Source organism: Impatiens glandulifera, chromosome 3 (assembly GCF_907164915.1).
Source record: "Impatiens glandulifera chromosome 3, dImpGla2.1, whole genome shotgun sequence".
Classification (NCBI taxonomy): Eukaryota; Viridiplantae; Streptophyta; class Magnoliopsida; order Ericales; family Balsaminaceae; genus Impatiens; species Impatiens glandulifera.
The window spans coordinates 60,170,817-60,193,488 of record NC_061864.1 but is presented as its reverse complement, the minus strand read 5'-3'; the positions used below and the strand labels follow the sequence as shown (position 1 = coordinate 60,193,488).

At 31.3% G+C, this 22,672-nt stretch overlaps 2 protein-coding genes across 2 annotated transcripts; both read left to right on the top strand.

The window, feature by feature from the left end:
* The first annotated feature begins 4,544 nt into the window (after window positions 1-4,544).
* LOC124930535 (aspartic proteinase CDR1-like) lies at window positions 4,545-5,852 on the top strand. Its single transcript, XM_047470869.1, has one exon. It carries the CDS (start codon window positions 4,545-4,547, stop codon window positions 5,850-5,852), a length of 1,308 nt encoding a protein of 435 aa, XP_047326825.1.
* A 10,040-nt stretch (window positions 5,853-15,892) lies between these two features.
* On the top strand, window positions 15,893-18,099 carry LOC124932019 (pentatricopeptide repeat-containing protein At2g22410, mitochondrial-like). Its single transcript, XM_047472614.1, has one exon. It carries the CDS (start codon window positions 15,910-15,912, stop codon window positions 17,929-17,931), a length of 2,022 nt encoding a protein of 673 aa, XP_047328570.1. The 5' UTR covers window positions 15,893-15,909; the 3' UTR covers window positions 17,932-18,099.
* Window positions 18,100-22,672: the final 4,573 nt, after the last annotated feature.

Below are 22,672 nucleotides of genomic sequence, written 5' to 3'. Positions count from 1 at the left end.
ACACCCTCCTCTTCCTTCTCATTTTCTTCATCATTATCTTCTTTTTTTTTCTCATTTTCTTCATTTATACTTTTATGCTCATTTTATTCGTTAACTCCTTAATCTCTAAGATTATATCATTTGTCGGTGGTTGAAAATCTCTTGAAGAATATATCATCTTTTTCACTATCACGTTAATCTCTAATGACATGATTTTGTTCATCACTTGTTTCTTCATCTCTAATCGTATCATTTTTTTCATTACTTATGTCTTCAACTTTAAGAATCGAACATGAAGGATAAAACTTTATTTTTTTCATTGAATAGTTTAGAAATGGATCCCACTAGTGACTTTTTCATTGCATTATGCTTATTTCTTCTATTATAAGATCCGGAAATTTGTTTTAAAAAACCTTGCTCTATTTTGATTTAAATAACAATTTAACAAAAATGTTATGAGTTATATAATTATTTTATATAACATAATCCTAAATTTTAATTTGTAAACTTGCAATCTAATAACTATCATATTAATTACTAAATTTATTAGCCTAATATGCTAACATAATTGTTTTTTTTTTTTACAAAAGTGAGGTAACATACTTAATTTGTAAATGACAACAATGAGAAATTAGTCGATGTTATAACATTATTTATATTTAACATAAATACATAGTTCCTAAACCCTAATTTCCAAACTCAAAATTTAACATAAATATAAACTAACATTATTTACCAAGTTTACTACTCTAACATGCTAACATAATTGATTTTGTAAAACTAAACATAGTTTCTTTATTATTTTAAGAATTATATATATCTACAATTGAGATAATTATCAAATACAAATCTTTCAAAGCTACACATAGGCCATAGTCATTACAACAATGTTGAATATAAGGGTTGAATGTAAGGGAGATTAAGTATTTTAAAAATAAATTCCTAATTTCCTTATATTGATGCTAAGTAATTACAAAACTACAATATTATTATACTAACATTAACTATTAACTATTAACAATAACATATTAACTACTATTTTACTAACATAGTAATATTTAACCTAAATACTTAATTTTCAAAAAATCAAAATCATATAACTATAATAAAATATTAAAATATATTTTAAATTAAAAAATTCTTTAATAAAATTGAAAACTAATTCAGAAATTAAAAATAAAATTAATAAAATTAAAATATACTCTATTCAATTTATAAGTAAATATAAGAAGTTTATAGAATTTAAAAGAAATATATTAAATTAGGAAATTATAAGAAAATAATATAAAAGAAAAAGATTTATGATGATAATGAGAGTATTAAAATGATAGAGAGAAAAGGTAAATGAAAAAGGAAAAGAAAAAAAAAACTCTTTAGAGGCTAAGGAAAGGAAATGTATAAAACAGTTATAGACTAATTTTTTTTAGAATCATTGGGCTGCCCAGGGGATAGGTCTGCCCTAGCCCAGAGTCTTGTTGGGCTTACCCCTGGGCCGGGCCTGTTAAGACTAGATCCCCAACTCATATAATAGTCAAAGCCGTTAATTTGGGTTAGGCTCATTGGGTTGGCCCGCCCCGCCAAACAATTTAGACGAGTTGAATTAAAATATTAGCAACCCATTTGAAAGTGGGCCTACACGGGCCATCCCGTTCGGGTCGTGGGCCTAGGCGGGTCGAGCTTGGGTTGACCCGTGGGTTGGCAAAAAAAAATCTAATCTGATTTATAGCCTTAGTTGTTTTTCTCTCTCAAGCAACCTACAACAGTCAATACTTAATACTTCGGCCATTGGTCGCTGACTACTTATTTATTCTGCATTTCTTCACTTCGTTCTCGCCTTCAAGGGTTCGTGGATTCAAACTTGGTTCCAGACTACAGCAGTCAATACTTAATACTTCGCTCATTGACCACTGACTACATATTTGTTCCATCTTTTTTTTTCGTTCTCACCTTGAAGGGTTTGTGGATTCAAACTTGGTTCCAGTTCCAAAGGCTTCACACTGAAAGTCTGAAACTTAATATTCTGTTAAATAACAGATTCATTCTCGAAATGGACTCCTCTCAAAATCAAGGTATTAATTTGGATGTTGATGAATTTGAAAGTTCTAAGCATGATGAAGAGTCATCTAAAAAGTCTTGAGAATATTATGATATTTGGATGTATTTTAAGAAAATGAAGGGAATTGATAATATAGAAAAATCTGAATGTAATGGATGTAAAAAAAATATAAATGTGGGGGTAAACATTATGATACTTCTACATTGTGGCATCATGTTAAAACTTGCAACAAATTGAAGTTTCACGACGTAGGAAAAATTATTCTTGATCAAGATGGAAAGATGAAGTCTAAGAAAATAGACAAAAAGATTTCACGTGAGCTACTGATTTGTGCAATCATTAGACGTGATTTACCATGTGTATTTGTTGATTATTCTGGTATTAGAGCCTAGATGAAGCATGTAAATCACGATGGTGCTTTTATTTCTAGAAATATTGTTGTTTCTGATATTAACCGATTCTACATGCATGAGAGAGAAAGAGAATTTTAAGCATGTTTTCGCTACCATTAAAAACATAGTTTGTTTAATTTCAGATTTGTGGATAGCATTTACTAATGAGGGGTTATTTGTTTGACTGTCCATTTTGTTGACAGTGATTGGAAATTGAACAACAAAATACTTAACTTTTCTCAAATGAATTTTTCAAATTTTAGTTACTTTGTTAAACTGTTTGGTCAATTAATGTGTAACGATAGACAAAACTATTGTTTGGTGTTTATTATGATTATTTGATCATGTTCTTGAACTCTTGTTTTATCGAACTATTAATGATTTTTATTTATTTTTATTTGTAGTGAGACAACCCGTGGGTTGTCCTGCCTAACCCGCAACCCACCTTGGGTTGGGTTGGGAATTTTCAGCCCTCCGGGATGGTGGGTCGGCCCGCCGTCGACCCGTCAAACAATAGTTTTGGTGGGTAGGAACGCCCCGCCATGGGTTGGCCCGTCTGACCGCTCTAAAATAGTCTACCTATTATGTTAAACTCATTAGACTAAATGTAGAATTCTTGTTCACTCTTAAGAAAACTCGAGGGCTATCGACAGAAGGTTGAAATGCATAAACCCCATCCACGTCTGACATTCCGATTCAGATTTAGAACTAAAATTTGGAGATCTAAGGGAGATCCAAGATCTAGAGAATATCTGAATAACGACTTCATGAACCGTTCTTTATTACTAATCTATGTATGTTTTCGCAACTACAAATTATCGTAGTATATTGTGGATTGATTTAATAGTAAATTGATATATTATGGCTAGGTCCTCAACCCATATAAATAGTCTACCTATTACGTTAAACTCATCAGACTAGATGTAGAATGTTTGTTCACTCTCAAGAACCTTCGTGGTCTATCCACAAAGGATTAAAATGCATAAACCTCACTCATATCTGACATTCTGATCCAGATTCAGAATTAAAATTGAGAGATCCAAGATGTAGAGAATATCTGAATAACGACTTAATAAGCCGTTATTCATTACCGATCAATGTATTTATATGTTTCAAAACTATAAATTATCTTAATTTATAACATATATATTAAGATTAAAGAGGTAGATTAAAGATTCTAACACCACGTAGATTGAGGACTTTCTATCGAGCTCGAGCGTGTTCCTCAATGGCCCTTTGGTCTTCCTCAAGACTTTCACTGCCCCTCCCATCTCTCTCTTTCTCTTCTTTTCTCGGGTCTGGGTGTTGTGCCAACCTCTGTCCAAAAATCCCTCCTCCAGTAAAGCTACCTCCATTTTTATATCTCTTCTCGTTCTTGGGGGCATACCTCATTTGACTTGGAATTTTGGGTTGCATCTAGGACTTTTTTAATGTGTTTTACATTTATTTATTTTTGTTACATGCAAAACAAAAATCTAACACAAATTTTAATTCATTTTAATTCATTTTAATTCATTTTAATAAATAGTTAAAATTCATTTTAATTTTTTTTTCATTTTTTTGATTTATCTATATTTTACTTTATTCAAATGAGTCCAAATGTTAATTATAAATAGAGATAAAATTTGGGTGTCTATAATAATATTTAAATTTTAAATTGATTTATTAATAATTTGTAAATATTTTAATTTTTTAATTGAAAGATAAGATTTTGTTAATATTAATATATATTATAAATATATTTTAATAATATATAAAATATATTGACCCTTTTTTAATTAAAAAGAGAGGTTACATGAACCAAATTAATTATTTGGGCACAACTTACAACATTAAAAATATTTTTTTTTTTTTTTTTTTTTAAAAAAAGTTACATTCAATATGATAATATCTATATTTATCTTTCAAATCATTAAATGTGCTATAATTAATTAAGGAGATTGTGTAAATTTAATCAGTATTCAAGATCATGGTAATCTAATAAACAATTAAGTAATATATATTTATCTCTTCAATTAATTATTTAATTATATTATCATTATCTTACTTTTTATATATTCTACATTCTCAACATCTACAACTTACCTTCTCTCTTTTTTTCTTGGTCTTGTTTCAATATGACTAGCCTTTCTTTCTACAATGCAACCTTAGTTTTATATCTCTTGTTACAATTTTCAGCCATCTTTTCTACAAATGCATTGAATGGTTTTAGTACCAAATTCATCCATAGAGATTCACCCGAGTCGCCATTTCACGACCCGTCTATCAGCCACTCAGACCGCATGGTTGGAGCTATCCGTCGATCTATGTCCCGTTTGTCTCATTTTAAGTCGGCCCATAATCATACAAACAATTCAAACATAAACACAAAAGTCTTTCCAGGTAATGGAGAGTACCTCATGGAGTTTTTCATTGGCACACCGCCCTTCAAGCAATTGGCAATCGTTGACACAGGTAGCGATATTACATGGACCCAGTGCATGCCATGCGACAACTGCTTCGAGCAAGATCAACCCATTTTCAATTCGAAGAAATCTTCAACTTTTAGACCACAACCATGTGGTTCTAGTGCATGTGAATCCTTAGATGAATCGCATACATGTTCAAGGGACACAAAAAGTTGCGTATACAATTTAGCCTACGGCGATAGTTCCAGAAGCACCGGAGTCCTAGCCTTGGAAACTTATACCATGGGAGGAGTCTCGATCCCGAATTTGGCCTATGGGTGCTCGCACAATAGCCGAGGCTCATTCCAACCAAACACTGCAGGCATCATCGGGCTTGGAGGTGGACCCCTTTCTCTCGTTACCCAGCTTGATAAAACTATCGATGGAAAGTTCTCATATTGTCTTGTGCCTAACAGTTTGTCTAATGTGAGTAGCACGATCAACTTTGGCTCAAATGCGCGTGTTTTTGGTTCCGGGGTGGTGTCCACACCCTTGGTCAGAAGGAGGGGAGACACTTTCTATTACCTCACATTGGAAGCGATTAGTGTTGGCCACAAAAAGATAAGACTATTTGAATCAGGAGAAGCTCTTAATGGTGAGAAAGGTAATATGATAATTGATTCAGGCACTACATTGACTATCTTACCATCACAAACGTTGAAAGAGCTAGAGCATGCATTGAAAAGTGTGATTCATGCCGTGCCAATTGAGGATCCTGAACAAATTCTTAGTCTTTGCTACAAAAATAACAAGAGCTTCAAACCACCAACTATCACTGCCCATTTTGCTGGTGGCGCTGACGTGAAATTGTTGTCTTCGAATATTTTCGTTTTGAGTGGAAATGCGGCGTGCTTGGCTATGCTCCCAAATGATGAAATACCCATATTGGGGAACTTGGCACAAATGAACTTCTTGATAGGATATGATCTTAAGCTTGGCACTATATCTTTCAAACCTAAGGATTGCTCAAAGGAGTAAGCACATTCATTAGTCTTGGCTGTGTCTTGAAGAATAAATTGACAATTTACTATTAGCTTGACATATGGAGAGAATTAGGTAATATGAACTATATCATCCCATTCATACATTGTCCAATGTTTCTTTAATAATGATGTTTATGTTAATTATTTTGTTCTAAATCATACTACATGAATTAAAAATAAATATATGCCAAGAGTATCCAAGCAATAATAAAAAAAATAATAACTTGAAAATCTATTCAAATAGTTTTCTTACTTAAAATGTTTTAAGTTTAAGGAAGAGTCGGGACTAACTTTCAAAATAAAAAATAGATAAATAAAATGAATTTGGAGAAATAGATAATTTATCACTAAAAATTTTCAATAATTATGTATTAAGATGTCATTAGTTTAGTTAGGATTTGAGTTATTTAAATAAATTCATCTAAATTATTTAAATAATCTTTTTGGTATTATTTATAAAAAAAGAAGAAGTTAAGTTATTTAATGAAAATATTTATAAAGTATTAATATTTAATGATTTTTTAAAAAAAAAGTAAATAAAAAGTACTTAATTTGATAAATTGATTAATTTAATAATTTATTTATGATGGAATCTTCTATAAGAATACAAGATTATTTTCTTTGATAAATAATTGTTAATGTTTACTTAAAAGGTTATAACTGGATTACCCATTGTCATACCTCATTCTTTATCTACAATCTACATCCCATTTCTAATACATATAAATAAAACTTGGAAAAATAGAAAATTTTATCTCAAACAATCTTCATTAATTATGTATCAAGATGTCATCAATCTGGTTAGGATTCGGGTTAAATTTAAATAAATTCATCTAAATTATTTAAATAATTTTTTTTGGTATTACCTATAAAAAAAAGTTAAGTTATTTAATAAAATTATTTATAAAGTATTAATATTTGATGATATTTTTAAAGTAAATTGAATTTACTTGATTTGATAAATAATTTAATTAGGATAGAATCTTGTATAAAAATACTATATTATTTAAAGATTATTTTCTTTAATAAATAATTTTATTTATTTTTGTTAGTATTAAAGGAGAATTAGCATGATATTTACAGTGACATCTCTTGCTTAAATTCAAAATATTTTTAAATAAAATTTAATCCATAACATTTTGATTAAGTCAATTCTGACAGCCACTACCGTGGTGGAATTTAATAAATAATAGTTAGTATTTATTTAAAAAGGTTAACTGGATTACTCATTGTCATGCCTCATTCTTTATCTACAATCTATTAAGAATTAATAAATAAAATATATAAACAATTTATCACAGAGCAAATAATTAATAAATAAAAATATAGCCATAGTAAATGACATAACAAATATTAATAGTAAAGGAGAAAATGTTCAACAAAGGTAAGAGTATGTCTATATCGAGGAGTAGGAGGAGTCAGTCCAAGTCTGAGCGGACATTGAAATGCTGAAATTGTGGTAAATTGGGTCATTTGAAGAGGAACGGAAAAACATCAAAGAGAAACGGTGATGATAAAAATGATGCAGTCAATGTTGTTACAGAAACTGTCACTGATGCATTACTTTTGTCTTTTGATAGCCCGGTAGATTCATGGGTTTTGGACTCGGGAGCGTCTTTCCACACCACTACCCATAAAGATTTAATGGAGAATTATGTAGTTGGAAACTGTTGTAAAGTTTATCTCACAGATGGTGAGCCACTAGATATTGTTGGCATTAGGGACAACAAATTGAAGATGGAAAACGATTTTGTTTAGAAGATTAATAAGGTGAGACACATTCCATGTTTAATACGCAATTTGATTTCTATCACACAATTTCATGAAGAATGTCACAATTTCAGTTGTGGAAATGGTGCGTGGAAGGTGACTAAAGGAGCAATAATTGTTGCTCGAGATCACAAAACTGGAACGTTATACACGACTTCAACGTGTAGAGAAACAATTGATGTTGTAGTTGATGATTCGAAGAACAGTGAGCTGTGGCATTACAAAATTGGGCCATATGAGCAAAAAAAGAATGAAAATTCTTTTGAAGAATCAACAAATTCCAGAACTGAAGTCTGTTGAACATCAGTTATGTGAAAACTACATACTTGGAGAACAAAAACGAGTAAGTTTCTTAAAGATTGGGAAGGAGCTCAAGAAAGAAATGTTAGAGTTGGTACACATTGATGTGTGGGGACTTGCACCTATTTCTTCTATTGGTGGATCACAATACTACGTGACATTTATAGATGATTCAACAAGAAATGTATGGGTATATTTTATGGAGCATAAGTCTGAAGTATTTGTTATTATCAAGAAGTGAAAAGCTTTGGTTGAAAATGAAATAAATCAGAAGGTTAAGTGCTTGAAATCCGACAACGGAGGTGAATATATCAATTCATATTACAAAAAGTGTTGTGATGTGAATGGGATCAGTATGGTGAAGATTGTTCCCTGAATACCTCAAGAGAATGGAGTAGTTGAACGGATGAATCGAACATTGAACAAACGTGCTAGGAGCATGAGATTACATACAAGGCTACCTAAAACCTTATGGGCAGAAGCTATCAATATTGTTGCCTACATGATAAACAGGGGACCCTCTGTTCCTCTTGAATTTAGAAATCCTGAAAAAGTCTGGAGAAATAAAAAGATAAAACTTTCTTATTTGAAAGTGTTTGATTGTTTATCATATGTTCATATTAATGAATGTGATAGGAGCAAGCTTGATCCAAAGTCTAATAAATGTTTTTCATTGGTTATGGTGATATCGAGTTTGATTATCGTTTCTGGGATAATTAAAATCGGAAGATCATTCGTAACAGGAATGTTATCTTCAATAAGTAGGTTCTCTACAAAGATTGTGTTGGAAAGACATCAGATGGTGATTCCAAGTTGAAAGAGACTGGTACAGTCAATTTGAGAGAATTTTCAACTGAATATATACCGACTATCGAAGAAGACTAGTGTGATTTTGAAGATGAAATTGTTGAGAACGTGACCCTAGAGGCAAATCAGCAAACACCGGTTATACGGTTGAGAAAATCGTCAAGGAATCGAAAATCATTCGAGATGTGGTCTCCATCTCTGAACTATATCTTATTGACAGATAGAGGTGAACCTGAATGTTATGAGGAAGCAATACAATCCTATGAATCGGTTATGTGGGAGTCTATGATAAAAGATGAGAAGGACTATTTGTCGTTGAATCAGACTTGGGAGCTCACTAAGCTATCAAAGGGAAAGAAAACACTTCATAACAAATGGATTTTTATGATTAACGAATAACATGATAAAACCATGAGGTATAAGGAAAGATTGGTTGTGAAATGATTTCAACAGAAAGAAGGTATTGACTACAATGAGATCTTCTCTCTAGTAGTTAAATTGATGACAATCAGAACTATTTTGGTTGTGAAAGAAGACATTCATCTTCAACAAATGAATGTCAAAACTACTTTTCTTCATGGTGATTTAGATAAGAAATTTACATGCGACAACCAGAAGGATTTAAAATCAAAGGAAAATATGAGCTTGTGTGTAAGCTTCAAAAGAGTCTGTATAGTTTGAAACAGGCTCCAAGGCAATGGTAAAAGAAGTTCGAGGGATTAATGAAAAGTAACAATTTTCTAAGGTGTGAAGTTGATTATTGTTTCTATATCAAGAGGTTTGATAAATCGTACATTATTCTACTCCTCTAAGTTGATGACATATTGATTGATGTAGCAAGCTTGTATGAGATTAACAAGCTCAAGAAAGAGTTGTCTGAAAAGTTTGTAATGAAGGATTTGGGTGCTGCAAAACAAATCTTTGAGATGAGAATTTTTAGGGATGAAGAAGTTCTTAAGCTTTCACAAGAATAATATGTGAAGAAAGTTCTTAGTAGGTTCAACTTGTATGATGCAAAACCAGTTGCTTCCTCCTTAGCTAGTCACTTCAGAGTATCTAAAGATCAATCGCCTTCAACATAGGAGAAGAAAAATTACATGATCAATGTTCCGTATGCCTTTGTCATTGGTTGTATTATGTATGCGATGGTTTGCACAAGATCAGACATAACACATGTAGTGGGAGTTGTTAGAAAATTAATGAGTAACTAGGGTAGACAACATTAAGAAGTAGTAAAGTGGATAATACAATACTTAAGAGGAGGTACGGGTCTCGTTTGTTTTTAAAAGTCTAATATGAGTTTGGAATGATATGTTGATACTGACAATGGTGGTGATGTTAATAGTATAAAGAGTACAACATGGTACATTTATACACTGGGAGGTACTACAATCAGTTAGGTTTCAAAATTGTAGAAGATTGTTTCTCTTTCTAGTTTTGAGGCAGAGTATGTTGCTGTGACAAAAGCTGTTAAGGAGATGATGTGGTTACAACCCTTTTTGCGAGAATTGGGTCAAGACTACGAGGGAAGTGTGTTGAGATGCGACAGTCAGAGTGTCATTCATTTGGCAAAGAATCATGTTTATCATGGCAGGACGAAGCATATACATGTTCGTTATCATTTCATCCGGTCAGCTTTAGAAGATGGAGTATTAGTTCTTGAGAAGATTCCCGGGAGTGAGAATCCAGCTGATATGTTGACGAAAATTATGACAAATGAGAAACTAAAGTTGTGTGCAACTTTAGTTGGTCTTCTTCGTTAAGACACCGAATGGAAAGCCACTACCAATCGATAGATGATGAAGTTAGTCTCCAAGTGGGAGATTGTTGAGTTATGGAGCATACACTTATAATAAACTCTACGATTGTTAATTAGAGTTTATTGAGTTTATATTTGGTTTTGGGCTTAGGCCTGACCAAGATTTATTTAGGTTTATTACATGAATGTTTACCTTATAAATATGTGATTATTAAGGATTTACAAGTGAGAGAGATAATTCTAGAGAGATAAAGTGTGAGACAAAAACTTTGTATTCCTTTTTCTTCTTCTTCATAATGAAATCTGGTTGTGACTGAAGTTGATGTATCTCAATTTGAGTGAACCATTATAAATATGTGTCTTCTTGTGTTCTTCTTTCTTGTGTTTTTACAGATTGTTTCAAGTTGGTCGGATTTAGGAGATACAACTCCTAACAATTGCTGGAAAATAACCCATAATGTATATAACACTTTAACTCAAAAGAAATGTATGATCATTGGACAAAAATGAGTATAAGAAAAGAAAGAAAATTATTCTATTTGTTTTATACTTCTTAGAAGATTAATGGGTGTTTAAGTTTTAAGTTTATGTTTCCTAAATAAATATATTTGATTAATTTTAAATATTTTATAATTTAATTGATTTAAATCAAATATAAATATTATTTATATATTAAAATAATAAAATGTTAAATATATAGCTCATTAGGATAGCAAATCGAAGTTAGAATAACTTAATTTAAGTGAATGTTAAATGATAAATGTGGAGATGAAAATTTTGATAAGAAACAGTCAATCTATTTTCAAATTCTTGAAAGAATAAAATTTTAGTTTTTTTAATTGAAAATATATTTTTGAATATATTCTTGCATTCTTTACCACGTTCACCTCTTATTATAGTCTGAATATTCATTTTCTTATCAAATTAAATTCATCTGAAAAATATTTTTTATAATGATAATAACACTATTTTTAGAATGTTATGTGATCAAATTTATCATTTGTATTTATAAGTTTTTTCTTAAATAATAACTTTTAACAATTTAAAGTTTTTACTATTGTTTTATGTTAGTAAAGAATATATGTTTGAATAAAATTTTCAATTATACTAATTTTAGTACCCAAAAAATATTGTTCATGTTCCCTTTAATCGTATTGTTTTAAGAAATGTTATAGAGATAATTACTAATTTATTGAATAAGTTTACGTCAAGAACATAACACCACTTTCATATCATGATCAATTCATTTGCTGTCGAAATAACTCTTAAATGAGTTGAACAATTTACTTTTGAAAAAGAAAATCACGTCATTGACATTTTTGTTCACATGAAGTTAAATGTCGTGACAATCAAAGCAAGACTAAGAGATATATGCATTATGGGGCTAAGAAGTGAAATAAGAATATGCCTTTCTATATATATTGATCAAACCTAGGCCTTTTCTACAGCAAACTCATTGATAATTTCACAATCCAGCTAAGACAATGACACCAATAAGACACAAATTCATTTTACCTTTCTTATACCCTTCATTCATTTTCCCATAACATTTATAATTAATACAAAAGAAAAACAACCATGGAACTCGCAACTCCACCAAGACCTAGGTTAGAGGTGGTTGAAGAGGAGAGTCAAAGCGTGGAGACTACCACAAATGCAATGGATGTTCATGGCGTAGGAATGCAAATCCAAAGAGCTAAAGAGATTTATCGTGTTCACGGTGGTAATCAAGAAAAACCCACAAAATGGGAAGTCTTATCTTGGTTCATGTATGGAATGTGTTCTTATTTCATCTTCACCGTCCTTATTCCAATGGTCTTCCCACTCATTATTAGCCAAATCTTCAACTCGAAACAAGATGATGAAAAACTCCATGATTGGGGTATGACTTCTATTGGTTTACCCTGCAAAAGATCGGAAATGCAAGTGTAAGTTCATTTTACTTTCTCAACTCAACTCGGGTTAGATTTATTTCATTTGTTATACTTTAAAAAGAATGTTCTTTCCGTTTTACCTATAAGATCAAATATCTCAAGTTCGATTACACGAGGCATGATCATGTACTAGAATAAACTCCTGAAATCACATGACAGCAATTTGTAGCTATTGTAACTTGTAAGACTTAGAATTGATATTCTTGTTTGATTAATGCAGATATGAAAGGCTAATAATCCAATCCATCAAATTCCATGGCATTCATTTTTCACCATTAGAGTGGACATCAATTTCATGGTTACTCGGCCTTATAATTGCAGCACCAATCTTAACTATCATATCAATCCCCCTAGATTACGGTCGAAACCAACAAATCATCTCCGCCGCCGCAATTGCTGCCGGCGGCGTCGCCTGTCTACCAAGTGGGTTTTTCCGGACAGCCTCTATCTTCCCTCTATACATAACTCTCATCGTCGTCGCCGGCACTGTCGCCGCCGCCTCCCATACCCGCCATCTCAGTCTCATGGTTCGCGGTTTCCTCGGTTCTCCGATCACCAAATCACAATTCCCAAACAGAACCGCCGTCTCCGGCTGGCTTTCCCTCTATTCCACTGCCGCCGGCTGTGTGGGTTCCACCGTTATCTCCGCCTTCACCTTCCATATGCTTCGTCACTCCAATGGATTCCTAAGCTTATGGGTTGTCTCGATTTTCAGTGGTTTGATTTGGGTCGCCGGAATTCTTCACACATTCGCTTCAAATAGACCAGGCGTACCATATCCAGCACCAAAATCTCACCCAATTTCCATTTTCAAATACCCACATGCCGCCGGTAGTCTAATCGTCGTTTTCCTCTCCTCCTTCTCCACGATGTGCATCTTCACCGGCGGGATTCTGTTTTTAGTGGGTCAGTTATGTTTTTCACCGTTCAAGATTCTATCATTCTGGCTAACATATTTCATCTTCCAATTAGTTTCTCTCCCTTCCATTCAACCAATCCAACAGCTAATTAGGGCAGACGCAGTTAAAATGCAGATTATGGGTTTTCTCTTATCAGCATTCACATCTGGATTTGGATTCTATCATCATAACAAACATTGGGAGAATAAGCACGTTCTGGTTTTCGCTGCCGTACAGAGTGCTGCGGCGGGTATCCTTCACGCGTACGGTCGGGTTTTAATATCGGATTGTTCGCCGGAAGGGAAAGAAGGGGCGTTTTCGGCTTGGTTTTCGTGGGTAAGAGTTGCCGGTGCGTGGGCGGGATTTGCCGTGGCGTCGACGAGGAATGTGGGGAGAATTGATAGAACTTTTGGTGCTGTGTTTTGGGTTGTTTTGGGTGGTGTTTTGGTGTTGATTTTTGGGAATATTAGTAACTATGGAGGAGCAGTGGCGGCTGGAATTGTGAAAGAGGAAGAAGGAGAAGAAGGTTCTCCGACGTACGGAGTGGATATGGGCGGCGTTGAAATGAAATCGGCTGAGCCATTAGACCATTCTCTTTGAGAAAGAAAGGTCCTGTTCTTATTTGAGAATCTTTTCAACTTATTTTTGAGAAATGTATTATTAGTAAACTATAGATAATTTGATATTTTAAATATTTTAATATTATATTTATTTTAAACACTTGTTTAAAATATTTATCATTATAAATGTCAAAAGTAATTAGAGGGTGTGATTTAATTTTTATTTTTTTAAATAATTAATTACATATAATTTTTTTTTATTAATAATATAAAATAAAATCTACAAAAATCAATACAAACCATTGGTTATTTTAAAATCAAATTATAACAATTTACAAATTAAAATCTTCTATAAAGAAATCCAACAATCAAATAATTTGTTGAGGTCACTATAATAACAAATTAATTTGAGTTCATAAACAATAAAAGTTGAAGTAAGATAAGTTAAAAAATTTAATAAAATAATGTAAGAAAACTCTCTATCCAATATTTTTTAGCAATAGTTAAAATTTTACTTAGTCTAGAGTTGATAAGCAATGTTGTAAAAGATAATTTCAAATGATAATTACCATCTATATAGATATATATAACCAAAATAGTGAGAAATTCGTAAAAATCACAAGATGATACTGGTAAGAGGACGTCTGTATATGAAACATCAAATCAACTAACTCATTATTGAAAATATGAAAAATAGTTATAAATTCGATAATTTTATCTCATTTGTTGCTAAGGAGTGGACGCATACATATTAAAAAATGATTAACAATACAATTGAATGGTATGAGCAGCAAATAACATACTCACGGTTGAAAGTATTATACGGATCACAAAATTTTGAGATGAAAATTTCGATACAGCCAACATGTCACGCTGAACAAAACACAACAATAATTCAAATCTGATGGAGAAAATAGAAACGAGACCTTCTTTAATGCTAAAAAATCATGAAAGGTCAATAAGAAATGTGTTTTTAACTCTTCTACAATTTTTTTTTTTTATATAAAATTGAGAAAAATACTATCCAACAAATATAATTACATCTCATACAATCTAAGCTTAGTTACTATATATATAAAAAAATTATTTTATTAGTTTGATCTAAACATTTATGAAAAAGTTATATATTTTTCATTTACAAAAGTTTTAATTATATTGTCACATGATATCAATACCTTCTTATTTTGAAAATTTGTAAAAATAATTATGACATTGAATAAAACACAATAGTTTATTGAGGTTTTATTATGCAAATTGTTTTTACCACCCCGCCCCACTCCTTAATTAACTCAAAAATTACTTATTTATCTCTTTCATTTTTATATATTTACCTTTCTTATCTTATTTATTTTACATATTTTATTTTATTTAATTATTAAGTTTTTTATCATTAAATATAATTAATTAATTAATTTTTAATATTTTTTTATTTTATTTATTTAATTAAAAATATAAAATATTATTATTTTTATATTATAATTGTTTAAAATATATAAAATATTAAAATGTGTTTTGATTTAATAAAATATAAATATTTAATATTTTATTATATTAATTATATATATATATATATTAAAATACTTATAAAAATAATAGTTGAATGATTCAATTTTTTTTATAAATAAAATTATCTATTAAATAATAATTTAATATTAAATATATTTTAAATAACTATAATATAAAAATAATAATATTTTGTATTTTTAATTAAATAAATAAAGTTAAAAAAACATATTAAAAATTAATTAATTAATTATATTTAATAAAAAAAACTTAATAATTAAATAAAATAAAATAAGTAAAATAAATAAAATAAGAAAGGTAAATATATAAAAGTAAAAGGGATAAATAAGTAATTTTGGAGTTAATTATGGAGTGAGGTTAGGGTGAGAATATGGAAGGTAGCCTTTATTATTAAAAAAAATAAAAATAAAATAAAATAAAATAAAATGGTTATTTGAGATATGCTGACCCGATTATGTTTGATTTCAAAAAATTCCTGTCAAAAATTAAGATCATATGAATGAGACCCGCTCTCCATTTCCATCCTCTACGATTTTCTCCTTTCAAAACCTCAATCCGAAGCTTCTCTTTCCTCACTCTAAAGCCTCGCACTCAACATTTCTCTTCTTCAATCTCATACCCAAAACCGAAATGGAACTCCAACGCCACTCTGTTGATCACAAATCCAGTTCTTCATATGATCGAATCCTGCAATTCGATGCTACATTTGAAGCAAATCCAAGGTCACATGACAATAACAGGCCTCATCTTTCATCTCTTCCCGGTAAGCCGCGTATTAACTTTCTGCGCTCTCTCTGAAACTGGAGATATACACCACGCAATACGTCTCTTTTCGCAGATTTCTAAACCCAATGTTTATATGTGGAATACAATGATCAGAGGCTACACAAGAGTTAATCTTCCCGAACTTGGTCTCTCTCTATTTCGCAGAATGTTTGAACAGAGAATTGAGATGGACCGGCGTAGCTTTGTTTTTGCGCTCAAGGCATGTGAATTATCTCGCAGGGTAGAAGTAGGTGAATTGATTCATTCTTTGAGTTGGAAGATGGGTTTTGACTCTGATTCACTTGTACAAAATGCGTTGATTCATTTTTATTCTCGCAGCGACTGTTTATTTAATGCAGTTAAGGTGTTTGACGAAAGTCCTGAGAGAGATGTTGTTTCTTGGACAACAATGATCGATGCGTATTCGCAGAATCACTTGCCTGATGAAGCTTTGAATTTGTTTAATCTGATGTTATCAAGTGGAATAGAACCAAACTACATTACAATGATCACAGTTCTTTCTGCTTGTTCTCAAAAGAAGGATTTAACTATTGCAAAATCTATTCATGAATATATGAAATCAACAAATGTGAAACAAACGCTGAATTTGACGAACGCCTTGTTGGATATGTATGTAAAATGCGGTTGCTTGTTAACTGCAGAAGAGATTTTCAGAAAGATGGAAGTCAAGGATGTATTCTCATGGACCAGCATGATCAATGGTTATTCCATAAACAACGATCTGAAGCTCGCAAGAGAATGTTTCGATCAAATGCCTTATAGAAATATCGTATCTTGGAACGCTATGATTGCAGGATACTCTCAAAACAACCAACCGAAGAACGCTGTCTTGCTTTTCCATGAAATGACGAAAGCAGGTTTCATCCCTATCGAGAACACCTTGGTCTGCGTTCTTTCTGCTTGTGCTCAATTGGGTTTCATGGAAGAGGGTCGAAAGATTAAGTCTTTCTACATTGACAATAACAAGATTCGTCTCAGTTTGATCTTAGCAAACGCGTTCATAGACATGTATGCTAAATGTGGTGATATTCAAGGGGCTGAAGAGATCTTTCATGGAATGAAAGAAAGAGATTTAATAACTTGGAATTCGATGATCATGGCTTATGCCTCTCATGGGTATGCCGAGAAAGCTCTCATAATTTTCAACTCAATGCAAAATGTCGGTTTTAACCCTGATGACATAACATTCATCGCGGTTCTATCTGCCTGCAGTCATGGTGGGTTAGCCGCGAAAGGTAAGCAATATTTTGAAACTATGGAATTACATTTCGGTTTGACTCCAAAAATGGAGCATTATGCATGCATGGTTGATGTTCTTGGTAGAAACGGTCTAATCGAAGAAGCTTATGAATGGATAACGAAAATGCCAATGGAACCGGATGAAGCAGCTTGGGGGGCACTTCTAAATGCTTGTAGGATGTTTGGGAATCTCGAATTTGGTCAGATTGCTGGTAGGAAGCTCTTGAATTTGAATCCTAACGATAGTGGGATTTACATGAATCTTACGAGTATTTACTCAAAGAAGGAGAAATGGCTGGATGTTACTAAGGTTAGAAGTATGATGAGAGAAAAGGGTGTTAAGAAAATGCCTGGTTGTAGTTCAATTGAGGTTGGTGACGCGGTTCATGAATTCTTAGCTGCGGATGAATCACATCCTCTTACGGAAGATATATATCGAGTCTTGCGTGATATAGTTTCGTTTACGGAATTGGAGAATGAGGTTATGCTTAGTTGAGTATGGTATGGCTTTCATTTTGGTTAATACTATTTTTCTGTTAAAGCGGCTAGGTCAAGAATAAAGAAGGTTAGATGAGAATTTTGCGATAATTTAGTGATGCAAGGCAGATTATCCACTTGGAATAAAATATAGTCTTTCAAAATTCATCATACTATTTAGTATTTGAATTTTTGAACATCTATGGGGGTGATGTCTAGCTCGAGGAGGGTTCTGGAAAATGTTATTTGGTTTGTTGATGTAATAAAATGACGAAAGATATCAAACCAATTCCTGATGAGGAAGCTCGAGAAAAATGGGCGTTGGCGATATGAACTTAAGGTGTGCGAAATCCACATGTACTTTAATTTACATCATTGTCCTAGTTTTTGTTTTCTTTCTATTTCTGGTTGCTTCAAAGAACAAGTAAAAGAAGAAAGAAAGAAAGAAAGAAAGAAAGAAAGAAAGGAGAGGCTCAGATCTCATTGTCTGTAATCATCATTTGGAAACACTTGTGTAGCTAGATCTGGATCTGATTCAGAAACCAATAAAAAACCTGTTTTGAATCACTAATTCAGGTTTCAACCCGTTTTCAAATGGGTTCGACTGTTTTCTGAAATATATGCATCTCTACTGTTGTCATTCAACTTAGAAAAAGTTGGAGGTTTGAATCCAGGACCATATTTGATCTTGGGTTATTTGGGAGTTATTTAGGTGAAAAGACATTAGTTTAGACTCTTCTGAATCAGATCTATGCAATCTCTACATGTCCTCATTTGGAAATCAATAATAATATGCATATTTTTTTAGCGGAAACCTGTTTTTGGAACCAAACAAAATCCCATCAGAAACGTTTGTGGATCACTATTCAGGCTTCAAATGGTTTCTAAATGCCTCGTGACAGTCAACTTTGAAGTTGGAAGTTTGAATCCTGGGCCTTGTTTGATCTTATGTTATTTGGATAACCAGTTGATTATTTCAAAATAACTATGAATATTTGGAGCCATTTGGAGGCATGTTGAGTTGGAGATAATTCTTATTTGTGAACCTCTTAGGGATGAGTTTTCATTATTACATCTTTACTCTGGTTGCTGGATGAAAATTTTTACTAAATGATTCTGTTTTTCCTACTAAATTCAATTTAGTTGTCCAATATTTCCTTTTTCATTTACAAAACTATCAGAAATGGGCAGTTGATGGTAATAGGTCTTCATGTGATACCTTGAAACTGATGCACAGGTGAGATTATCTGTAATTTTTATTAAATTTATCATATTTTGTGGTTGATGGTAAGATTTTCTTTATCATTTTTATTGTGGTTGATTCTATAGACAGTTGGGAACCTATTAAAAGATTGAGGTAGATACTTGCTTTCAATTATTAACAACTGGATTAGTTATAAAATTCCATCACCAAATTCATCATCTTTCTGTTATGATGATGTTTGTTTTCGTCTTAGGAGTTGCCAAGAATGCTTACTGAAATTCATAAGAAGTGGATTTCAATCTAAAATGTTTTTTTTAGAACGCTGAGTTTTGCTTCTTCTTTAAAATGCAATTAATCTCCGCGGGTTAAGCACTAGCCCGCAAACATACTCAACCAATTTAACCAATGAGCGAAACTTGTCGTCTGACGAACTTAAATTCAGGACCTCAGAAAGTCTGGGGTATTCACCTCTTGTTGCAGCTAGACTAGAAGAGGAGATTAAAATGTTACTCTTCCTTAATGAATCTTTTAATTTTTTTAAATATTTTGCTATATTAATTATTCTAACTTATTTTTGTATGTGTTGTAATTTGTAGAAATGACATCAATTCCCACTTCCCACCCATGATGTTATTGTTAGATATTCCACCATCTGAATTTAAGGTATTGATTCAATAATGGTAATTGTTAAAAGGGTAAAGTTTTATGTAAAAAAAATTAGTCGCCATTTCATGATCAAACTCAGACTCAACAATCCTAAAAAGTAGGGACCAGCTTGCTTTGGCCATGGTGTCACAGTAGTCATTGAATTAGCCGCCATGTGAGCATGATCAAACTAAACAAACCCCCAAAAAATAGGACTAGCATGAGTTTGATTATGCTGCAATGACTTTACTTATAGTAACTGAACTAACTGCCACATCAGCAGGATCAAACTCAGACTCAACAAGTTCAAAAAAGTAGGACTAACATGAGTTTGATTATGTGCAAGTGGTTTAGTCGCCACATCAAGATCAAACTGAGGCAACTAGTCCAAACAATAGGGACTAGTTGAGCGCGAGTTTAATGATGCTGATGAGGCAGCTGACTCAACTGTTAAGTTGGGATCAAATTCAAGGCTCAACAAATCATGATGCTGACATGGTGGCTGACTCGGTTTTAGGTGTACCAACTACCATCGTTTACTTTGAAGGCGAGCCTCTTAACCTTGCACAAGTCGTTGATTTTGGACAATCAATACAAATTTATTATTACTTTTAATATATCGGGATATATAAAGGTTTGGTAGGTAATATTTTTTTTTTGAGTCGGCTTAAGCCCAGTAAAGCTCCTCCTTGTTATGGTGTCTATCAGCTATCTATACTTTTACAAGGTATCAAGCCACGTGAGAAAATGACATACAAAACATTTAAATTCAGAGTTACAAAAATACATAAGGTTAAAAAATGGTAATGATATTATTAACTTAAGCGAGTAATTTTACTAGCGGGAGGTTGAGCTCGATTCAGTATTTGTTAGCTCTACTGGAATAAGTTTGAACGAGTTTATAAATTTGAGCTCGAGTTGAACTCGATTATTTACCTAAAAATTGAACTAAAATTAGATTTTCAATCTTGTAAAGCTCGAACTTAAACCAAAATTTATTTTCGAAATATATATATATATATATATATATATATATATATATATATATATATATATAACATTCAAAAACATGATATTTTAAAATAAATATATAAAATCAATATAACTATTTAAAATTTTAAAGCATAGTCAAAATGCTAAAACATGACAATCCAAAATAAAAGTATCAAATTATATAAATGATTTAAAATTTTAATATATTTATATTTTTTTAATTCATGTTCTTCCATCCTAATATACGCACAACTATCTGCATTTAAAAATATGAAGTATTTAAACTTAAAAATAATTATATAAAAATTAAATGGTAAAACAAATAACTAAAATTTAACTTATTTTAAAAAATAGATACCGACAAAAATAATATTGTAAAAAATCAATTAAATGAATAATAAAATTTAGTTGGTAAGATAAGAATTAATAACTAAAACTTATTTTAGTATTTTTTTTTTTTTTTTTTATTCCATTTATATATCAAAATAGTCACCACACATAGTAGAGTTTGCAATGTATTCCATAGTGATTAACTATGTAAATTAGTTATCAAGTCAACTTAAAGATCAAGCAATGAATATATTATTAACTCTCTATATATATTAGTCTTCCTTTTTTTAGTAAAGATGAAAACTTATTTTAGTCTTTTTTATTTTATTTTATTTATATGTCAAAATAGTCACCACACACATAGTAGAGTTTGCAATGTATTCAATAGTGATTAACTATGTAAATTAATTATCAAGTCAACTTAAAGATCAGGCAATGAATATATTATTAACTCTCTATATATAAAATAGTGTTCAGTTTTAAAACAATAACCTAATAACAATTTTTTCAAATGAATAATCCAGATTTTTTCAAATCAATTCTATGGTCGATTCATGTAAACATAAATTTCTTATAATACATTAAGAAAATATGAACAAAACTTACCGATTATTTAACCGACAAAAAAAATCATTTTCTTCTTTGTCGTCGAATTTTATTAAAAAAAAAAATTATAACAATAGAAGAAGTGAAAATCGTATTTTAGTTTAGAGAAATGATAGAGAGCGGGAAAATAATGACAAGAAAGTGTAGAAAAATGATGTGTCATCACTTGAGTGAATTAAAAATTTAATACGAGAGAGAATTTTTCAGATTTTCATTCCACTCAATGCATGACACATCATTCCACTTAATGTTTGCTTTTTACTTAAATATGATATGATAATGTAGATTATAGGTCTACCATATGGATTTTGAAGAAATAGGGTGAAAGAAAAAATTATTTGTTGCATAATTTAAGTTTTATTATTAAAATAAATAAAAACATATTGTCAAGCTCGAAAAATCTCGACAAATTATCAAGCAAATATTATATGAGCTCAACTCGAATATTAAATGACCCGACTCGAATTTGGTCAAAGTCAAACTCAAATCAAGTTTTAATCGAGCGGCTCACGAGCGATTTAACTCATTTGCAGCCCTAGGTGAGATCGTATTTTTTGAAAATTATCTTATTAATGAAAAAACAAACTTTCTTATTCTCACCAAAAAATAACAAGTTATTGTAGTATAGTGATAGATAGATATTTCACTTATCACATGAATGTTCAAAGTTCAATCCATGACAATGGTGTTAATATATTGGTTAATAATTTGATTGAAACAAACAAGTATGTGGTAACATTGTGTTTTTTAAATTATCCTATTAGAGAAAAAAAATACTTATTCTCATCAAATAAATAGCCAAAGTCGTTGTAGTATAGTAGTAAATATTTTTATTTGTCACACATGTGACTTAAGTTCGATCCCCAATAACAAAGAATATTTTTATTAATAAAATTTGATTGAAGAAACAAGCCCGCCTGAATTTAGAAAATTATCTTATCAGTGAAACAATATGTCAATATTCTCGATAAAAGAATATCAA